Here is a 9,932-nt window from a genome sequence, read left to right on the forward strand (position 1 = left end):
AAGGTTATCAAAAACTTAAATATTTTGGGTTCAAACCTAATTTTTTGGACTAAAAGATTCTAACATAACAAGGGAATAAATTAGAAAGATTGAGTCACCTAAAATGCAAAGTAATCATATTTTTAAATGTACGTTTTTTTTTATATACAATTTTTTCAATTTAGAGTCTAATAATACATAAGTAATTAAGCTCAAATTATAAATTAATCCTTAATAAACTAAAATATTCCATGTTTTTGGCCCAAAAATTAAACTAATTTATAATAAATTTCTAGGGTTGTACACATTACACGTAACTAATTTCACTTCTCTAGTCCGTCAAAAAGTGAACTTGACCCGTTTGGTCAAAAGGAAAAGAGTTTGGTTGAGCAAGTCAAACGCTACTGTACATCATGCGTTTGTTGCGTCGCACCTACTCTTAAGTATTGCTTCCTCTGCTCACTAAGTCGATTTTAGATCAAGTCGTTTGAATCAGTTTAAATCGAATCTTGTGTCTATGTTGGTTTAAATAATTATAAATGTATTCTTAAAGTCAGATTAAAATTAAATTTAGTTATAAAATCGGGTAAATGACAAAACGTTATGTCTATTTTAAAACATCTCTACTTCGTCTCTTAAGTTGTTTTTTACTAAAGTTGATTTATTTATGTAAATTAAGCTTATTATTACTTAATAATAAAGTTGATTAATATAATACAACTGAATTGTATTCATAAATCTCATTTACCCACACAAACAATTAAGTGATAGTCAATAAAATTTCAAACAAATGCTTCAATAGTACAATTGAGCATGCAAAACTAACTTAAACTTATGCTTAGCTTGCTGTCTCATTGATTCTTTTTTTTTTTTTTTTGAACCTAAAAAACTCTACCTAGATTAACAATAATATTAATAAACGTTCATACAAAATAAAAATATTAAAAAAGGAGAATAAAAAGGTACGTCAAATGATGCACAAAATTATTCAATAAGCAAAGTAAGTGAGGCAACAATGTGGAAAAATTGAAGTTGTTCAATGAGCTCATTTGCATGGCTTGTGGCTCGGCTTTCCACCCTTTGAAACAGCTCGACGCTAAGCAGGTCGCCTATGTGGGCGTCAACGAGGACCCCACATACGCTCCGGCAGCTATTTGCGAAGGCTCGACCGATCTCAGCCTCATCATCGGGGTGGCTAACCACCAAGGGACTTCCTCCTCTAAATACTTCAAGTTTGTTTATGACAAATGAGCCATCGGTTTCTACTACTTCCTTGAAGTCTTGTAGGCTTGATGCATACACCGGAATGTTGAAGGTGTCACGTTTTTCACTCGTTATGAAGCCCTATACATTAAAAGTTAATAGAAACTTCCGTTAAAGAATGACGTTCTACTATATAAGGAAATTCAGGCTCGAGCCTGTATAGGACGTTATCCTCTAAATACTTTAAAATATAAACAAACTACTATTTATAATTTAGAAAATATGATAAATCAAGGAGAAACAAAGCAATTTAATCTCATAAAAGAGTTTTAACTCTAGACATATATACAATATTCATATTCAATTTTTCAAATGTCCATCATTAAAACCTATAGTATATAAGAATTGAGTTTTGAGCATGTTCAGAAATATTATTACCTATCTCAAAAAGTGTCTTCTAAATGATATAATAAATATATATCTATAATTCCGTCAAAATGTTATTACTCGTCACATCATCTGAAAACTTAAAGTTAAATTTTAAGGTACCCCGTATACTTTAACATAATTGCTTAAAACTATTGCATAAAAACTTGTCATCATATATGATCATAGGAAATAATTTGAAAAGTAACTAAAAGCATAGTGGATAAGCACAAACAAGAGTATATATGCGATTCTAGATGAACCGCAGCATATAGTCATACTTTATATGTTGCGGTTCACAAAAAACAACAACATATAACGTTTTTTTATCTTCGGTTTTAATCCATAACAATAAATAAAGGCATATAATGCTATTACAATTGTTTGAGGTCTAAACTGCAACACATACGTTTCCAAAAACCGCAGGAAATAAGGTTTTTTCTACTGATGTGAGACATAGGAAATTAGATATAGGACTAGTAGAAGTACATGCATGCATTGCATATATAGAAATTTACCTCATTGACAAGGTCATTCCAAGCATCTTGAAAGTGGGTCCCAAATAAGAGGCCAGCACCACCTTGATCAGTAGGGTCCACAGACGTTCTTCCTAAGCAAACAAGGAACATGGACCCACCTTCCTTCATTTCAATAGCCCTTGCCCTTAAGAATCCAGCCAAATCTGTTTGGAATTGCTTTTTATAAGCATTGGCTATGCTTTCATTGGCTCCATGAATAAATATTCTTCCTTTGTTGTATGATTTTGACCTCTTATCCAATACACTCTCTGGAACCTGTAGTTTTATTGCATAACTACTTTTAACATGTTCTACATTTGACATTCATATAATAAAAAACATAAATAAAAAAAATAAAAGGAAAAAATTAAAAAATTAACGAAATATATCTTTTATTGTAAATAAACTAATATGTGTTCCATAACAAAATTATCAGTTATTCCTAACTATTAGTAGATTGATACCAAATTACCAACTTATATCAAATTGGTTCTCTATTTAGTTTGATGTCTACACAACACTTCTTCCTTCAATTAATACTTCTATGTCATACCATTTCTATCTCACTTTTCCCCTCTTTTTAATTGTACTATTAAATTTATTAATATTTCGAAATCAGATTTTATCTCAATTCAAAAATAAATATCACTTTTTTAGACAAAATTAAAGTTCAATTCTCAATTAGTTTTTCCGTTTCCTCAGCTTACATTGTAATCCGAAAAAAATCATAACCACTTAAGTGTTAGTGCCAAAATTAATTAATGTAAACAATATATAGTTTATAAAAATTTCCTATTAGTCTTAATTAATATTCAAGAATAACATATATTTACGCAAAATTAAGTTAAGTCTTGGTTTAGGTATTTTGGATTGATTATAAGGGATAATTAGACAAGTACTATTATTAAAATGGAGAAAAAGTAAAGCCTGATATGGGTTAAAATAATGTTTTATTGTTGTTAAACCTTCTAATTGTATGATTTGGTGCAATATGCAACTTAAAATAAATATTTTCTAATAATCAAAATATATAAATTACCTTAGAAAAGTAAAATAAAAATAAAGGAATGTATATATAATTTATAAATAGCATGAAATATCTAAATAAATATTGAATCAATTATTATTAAATTCGTTTTGATATCTAGTTTTACTTATCAACTTTTATAATGACTTTCATTTTTCGAAAATTAAGGTTACAATCAAAATTTATGTTGAATACAATTATTAATTAATACTACTTGGTGCAATCAAGTAAACATTTCTTATGAGAGTTTTTTTTAATTAAATGGAGCAAATTCTAAGTGACAGAAAGAATCACCTGAGAAAGCCAATGCAAGGAAAAAGCCGAGTGGAAAACATCAATAGACTTAGCCGGAAAAAGTCTCCGGTAAAAAGTTCCGGGAACACCGGCAGCAAAATACGAACGGTGTTTATTGGCCGCCAAACATTCCTCCATAGTGCCACCACCTTGACCGTCGTAGGTGTAGTAGTTAGGGAGGAGTTGGAAAAGTGTGTTGAAGTCATTGGAAGGGAGATCGGAAAAAAAGGCGGAGAACTCGGGTGGCTCGTATCCCGATGCCTCATAACGCTTTTCCATGTGATTGACAATAACGTCGACGATGTAGATGGTGTTGGAGCCGCAGGAACAACCAAGGTCCACCACTACAAAGGGCATGCTTGGTGGTCCTAGTTGTACTCTGTCTAGGGCCTCCTTTAAAAGGTGCAACATTGATTTTGCATGTTGTGCCTATTCATGTCCAAAATTACATATGTTAGTTTAACTTATTAAAAGGTACAATCACATTTATGCAATTTTATTATTTTTCGTGATTAAAATCAAAACATAAAATTTTCTTAAAAACAAGCTTTATGTTTATATTTTTTTTAAAAAAATATCTTTAATTTAAGGTGATAAGATTTGCTATCACTTTTATATTCACTAAACATAGATATATAATAGGGTACGCAAATTATATATATCATCTATCACTACTATGGTTTTATATATTAATTTAGATTTCTTTTTAATCTCAATTGTTATTATATATATGCTAGATTTTAATATGCATATATACGTATGACTCTCTTTTTATTGACGACCTAATTTTAATTTCTAGAAGAAGAAATAAATATAAAGAAATTATATTTATTTTTTTAGAGAAAATTATATTTATTTTAATTTCTAAAAAAAGAAATAAATATAAAGAAAATTAGATTTTAAGAGACTAAATTTGTCATGGAAATACCTTAATTAAATTATTTTTCAAAGAAAATTTTAAATGTAAATTTTTAATTGAGACAATTTTATGGTGAAATCAATTTTATAGGGCTAGCTCATATATTTTTGATGTGTTAAAGTGACAACTCACAATTTTAAAGTGATGTATTATAAAAATTAACTAATAATACAGGTTCATTTTACGGAAAAACGGGTCTTATAATACAAGACAAGTAGAATTTTAAATTGAATAGAACTATCATGTGAAGTGCAAAAGTCACAATTGCATGCATATATTCGTAACATATAGGAAAGAAAAGTGAAAACAGGAACATGAGGATATTCCTTAATTTTCTCCAAGGGATTAATTATGAAGGAATTTTAGTTATGACTTTTGATGTATTATAGGAGAAGAATAATGAATTAGTCAAGTTTTTAAAACAAACACAAAAATAAAATTTTATTATGATTCACATTTTTTTTTCAAAATTAAAAAAAAAATACAAAAACCCTTGAATCTTATATAGTAAATAATTTATGAACCCTTCAAACGCCAATGATTACTAATAAATGAACACAATAATTATCATTTTTATGGCATTTTTTAGTATATGGTAGAATGTGGAAATGGGTAGGCCGGAGATTAACGAGAATCGAATATTATAATCTATATATACAGTGGTATATATTCCAATTGAGATTCAACTCTCAATCATTTTAATGGCTTTTAATTATACTTAATTCTAATCATATGATATTAAATTGCTAAATAATATTAAATTACTCACATGTCATAATTAATTACCATTTAAAATTTGAAAAATGATAAAATATATATATATATATATATATATATATATATATATATATATATATATATATATATATATATATATATATATATATATATATATATATATATATATATATGTATATATACCTGGGCTTGACAATTATTAGCATAGCTTGTTTGATCTTTGCCACCTTTCATACAAAACATTTTTTCAAGCTTCATATTGGAAACCATAACATTCGCTTTTTTATGATTTGTATTGAAATCTCAGTTTTTTCAAAAAAAAAATAATATTGATCAATTAAAGAAGGAGAAATATATTTGGTAATAAAATAATTAAATATATATTTTTTTTAAGAAGGGAATCTTTGTATATGAAGGAAAAATTAAAGATAAATGTAGTAGTATGGAAAAGTGAGTAATATGGAAGGTAGGAATGGAAGACTGCTAGAGTTTGGAGGTATATATATAGGATTAAAAAGTTTTTTTCATGGGTCAAAAAAAAAAATAGTTCGAGCTTACCATTTCTTTCGTTCAAATTACTTCTAATATTTGACTTTTTATATATTTCTAACATATTGATTTAATATTTAATATATTTAATTATATATAATAAAAAATATAAAAAAGGATATTAATAATTTTTATAGTGAGACGTATCTAACAAGATCTCAATTGATTATATTTTAACTTATAAATTAAAAACAAACATAAATTAATGGGATAAATAAATAGCATAAAAATTCTAATGTTATAAGTATTTTGAAAAGGAGTAAGTATTACTTTCCCTTTTTTGAATCAATATATGAACTATATTATTTATAAATAAATGAGTATGGATATAGAAATTAAATAGAAAAAGAAAATAATAGTGTTTTGTGTTAAGGAGAGAGCAATATATTAGCAGTATTTCCCTTCAATCACCCATGATTTATTATATGCCAATTATCCATAATAGTCATGTATTTCTATATTTAATTTTTGTCAAATATATTTTGTAATGTACTGTTACCTTTATTCACATTGCATTCTTTAGGTAAATATATTAGTAATTATTTGAGATAATCTTTCTTAAAAAAATAATTTTGAGTTTGATTATCATCTATCTTCTCTCGTCAGTGTACCTTATAATTAAAAAAATATATCATTTTACACCTTTAGAATAAGTGCTTAAAAGTTTCCTACTAAAGTCAAGGTGATCTCATAATTTTGACCCAAAACAAAAAGATAGCTTGGACATTCTACCACCACTTGAACTAATATAAAATACACAAGGAATACTACTTTAAAAGTATACGAAAATTATTAGAAAATGCAGTAAATATGTGATTATAATAAGAAAAATAATATGTTCAACCCTAAGGGCCGTATATAAAAAAAATCTTGTATTTAATTAATGTAGTTTAATATTATTTTTGCTTTGGTAACATAAACATTTAATTATATTTAATTATTTTAATTTTATTCTTTTTTAAGAATTTAAAGTTATTATATAAAATATTAATTGTTTTACAATTTCTAAATTAAATTCTCTTAAAAATTTAATATTATTAATGATAAAAAAAATTTATTAATTTTTATTTATAGCCTTTAGGTGTGTAAAATTTACCCTTATAATAATTAATTAATCTTAACTAGAATTGGCATTATTATTAGTGTTGTGTATGTCATTTAATTATATTTTCTGATTTTTTAACTATGTACGTTCACATGGAAGAATTGGAAGAGTAAAGAGTAAAAGACGGCCAAGATTGACGGCAGATTTTGGTGTTTAAATTTATTTTTTAAACCCCTCAATATGTTATCGCTAACAATATTCGTTCATTGGAAACCTTTTTTACTTTTGGTTATTCGTTTGGTGAAAAATAAAGACAAATGTCGAATATTTATGTAATTTAAATTAAAACAATTACTTTCTTTTAAGAGAATTGGAGTTAAAAATGATTTATCACTTCTTTCTTTCGCTCAAAATAAGTGATATTGAAATAAATTGTACATTTTTTGCATTATAATTTGCTTAAACATGAGTTATGAAGTTGGAGTGATGAGGCAAGTCGAATCTGGGCATGTGCAAGCCAGGTGTGCGTTCAATCACATAGGTGATAAAATATAATATTTATATACAAGTATTTGATGGAATAAAATATTCAAAATTTTATTAGCCACAACATATTATGTATTATGTAAATATTCTTGTTGCTTAACTTAGCTCATTCATATATTTATATAGAAGTATTTGATAGAATAAAATATTTAAATTTTAATTAATATGTTAATTTTGCTAGAATATATTATGTATCATGTAAATATTCTAATTGCTAAACTTTTCTCATTAGGATAATACTACTATTGTGAAAGAAAGAAGTAGGAAATAAATATCAATTTTGTCTCCTATAAATAGTTAAGTTATAATTGCTATCTTCCTAAAATCCCACTTGTCATGCTTCAAATTCTTAGACAACAACTAATAGTCCTTCGTTCCCATCATTTTAGTTACTTCTTCTAGTTTTTATTACTTGTTACAAATGGTGATATTTCTTCTCACAAGATGTTACTATCTGTAGCAACTAAAAAATCCAGAAAATATATTTTAATTTCTTTTGGCACAAATATTAAAAAATTTGATAAAATGAGTTAAAATAGTGGAATATTAAAAATAAGAGAGAAAATACAAAGAATACAAATGATGAAATTATATAAAAAATTTTAAATAAAATAAATTTATTAAAACAACTAAAATGAAAAATATGGCAATATTGTAATTATTCTATCCACTTTGGTGACCATCCTACTAAACACCTTTCACTGAACAAGGCATAATCATTACTCTATTTTAGCTCCTAATCTTAATAGTATGGAGAAAAGCTGATCGATATAAATATTACATTTATATCATGTATAATTGTTTATTTGTTTATATGGCATAACAATTTAAACACATAATATAAACAATAAGTATAATTATAAAGAATAAAATGAAAGAAAAAAGATCCAACTATGATGTTTATATGGCATAATTATAACGTGTTGATTAAAAATGATTCCAACGAGTATAACATATTACTTTTAGTTGCTATAGAAGATAATAATGTAATAATATATTTTAACGCGTGATTTGAATTCAAAGTTTAAATTTTAATGCTAATTTAAATGATATAATTAAATTTTAAGATATTTTTGTTTATTATTTAAAACTAGGTTATATCCGTATTTTTACAAAATAGTTAAATATGATATCATAAAGCACTAAAATAATGAAAAGGATGAGCAAAGTCCACTATTTTAAGTAGGAAATGCATGCTTAAGATGGTCATTTCACTAATTCCTCCCTAATCCCAATTTTCAACAAATTACCATATTAAAAGAAACTCTCTTTGTTTTTTTGTGCTCTCTTTTGTTTTCACCAATCTTAAAAAACTTACTATAACTTTAGCTATATCAGTATACACCTCGAACCTATGTGTAGCATGTATTGTCTGTATTAGGAAAAAAAAAATATGCAAGGACGGAGATGCTCGCTAAACTTTTGCCCATAATCTAAACACAAATTTCTATGAGAAACAATTTTTTAGAGACCATTTTTAATTGAGCCAACTTATTATATATTTATTGAAATATATTATAATTAGACATTTAAGATATTGTAAGTAGGCATTAAGGATATGATAAGTAGACATTAAGAATAATATAAGTAGACATTAAAAATATAATAAGTAGGCATTAAGTTTTAATGGGCCGGGCCCTAAGAGACGTATCTCAAAGAGACAGTCTCTCAATATCAGACTAGCTGTAATTTAAATGAATGTTAAACGCCGGGTATAAGAAGCATTTGTATTGTATTTACATATGTGACTCAAAGAAGTCTAGAGTAAAAAGGTGAGTTTAAGTATATAATATGTTTCGGACATAATCTTTTGATTGAGTTAGTTTCTTTCAAAGAATTGGCAATAAGTCATGGGCAAACTCAAAGAGTAAATGATACTATACTTATTACACCTATATTTATAGTCCAAATTTAATTTGATGGCTAAGGCCTATGTTATATACTCTAACAAATTCGAACATTAATGTCATATAACGAATATATACTTTATTGTTATCTCACACCAAACTAGTAAGAAAAAATGGTAAGCTCTTTTATTCAACATATTCTATCTTGCTTCGACTCAGTTAAAACCCTTTTGATTTAACACTTGTATTTTGTATATCTCTAACTTATGTGTATCAATCCTATCTCTAATTTTATTCACTCAATACCATCGGCAAACAACAATACATACATCATAAAACTTTTCATCAAATAGAATGAACAAATTTCATTATCTAATCTAAGATCACTACACAACAATAATCTCAGAGTCTTAATTCTAAAAGATACACTTACTCAAACTGATGTTGAAACAAGGTAGAGTATGTAAGTTTCTCATGTTATTGGGTGGTCGGTGATAGTAAAAAATAAATGCATTTCTTAAGTGAAATCCAAATGGTGTCCACTCGAAGAAAGCAAGCCAAACTCATTACTCATGGCTTGCATCATATTACTAGACAAACAAGCCAAGCATTGCAGCCTTTGAATGGTCTATTATTGTATCATGTCCTCCAAATCTTTTCTTTGGTTTGTCACTTACGAATAAAAGGAAGAAACTATTTATCTATAAGTTTTGTTTTACCCTTGACAATAAAAAAAAGTTACTAAAGTTAATAATAAGTAATTAATCTTTTTCCATTAAAATTGTTTAAACCAGTCACCAAACAAATGGTCCTATTATGGTCTTGAGCCCAGTTTCCTACA

General features: G+C 26.6%; 1 protein-coding gene across 1 annotated transcript; it reads right to left on the reverse strand.

Annotated features, from left to right (window-relative positions):
- Positions 1–736: 736 nt before the first annotated feature.
- LOC130818297 (indole-3-acetate O-methyltransferase 1-like) lies at positions 737–5,578 on the reverse strand. The gene is made up of 4 exons (XM_057684417.1): positions 5,288–5,578; positions 3,448–3,876; positions 2,127–2,402; positions 737–1,323 (listed from the first exon to the last, which is right to left on the reverse strand). Exons 1-4 carry the CDS (start codon positions 5,372–5,374, stop codon positions 964–966), a joined length of 1,152 nt encoding a protein of 383 aa, XP_057540400.1. The 5' UTR covers positions 5,375–5,578; the 3' UTR covers positions 737–963.
- Between the last annotated feature and the right edge of the window lie 4,354 nt (positions 5,579–9,932).

The sequence above is a fragment of the Amaranthus tricolor genome, chromosome 7 (assembly GCF_026212465.1).
Source record: "Amaranthus tricolor cultivar Red isolate AtriRed21 chromosome 7, ASM2621246v1, whole genome shotgun sequence".
Classification (NCBI taxonomy): Eukaryota; Viridiplantae; Streptophyta; class Magnoliopsida; order Caryophyllales; family Amaranthaceae; genus Amaranthus; species Amaranthus tricolor.

Bases quoted from the DNA above. Each gene is read 5' to 3' on its own strand.
- LOC130818297 (XM_057684417.1), bottom strand. From the start codon at position 5,374: ATGGTTTCCAATATGAAGCTTGAAAAAATGTTTTGTATGAAAGGTGGC. The intron at 3,877-5,287 runs GTATATATACAT...GGACATGAATAG, and splicing joins CTAATAATTGTCAAGCCCAG to GCACAACATGCAAAATCAAT. The intron at 1,324-2,126 runs GTAAATTTCTAT...TTTAATGTATAG, and splicing joins GGAATGACCTTGTCAATGAG to GGCTTCATAACGAGTGAAAA.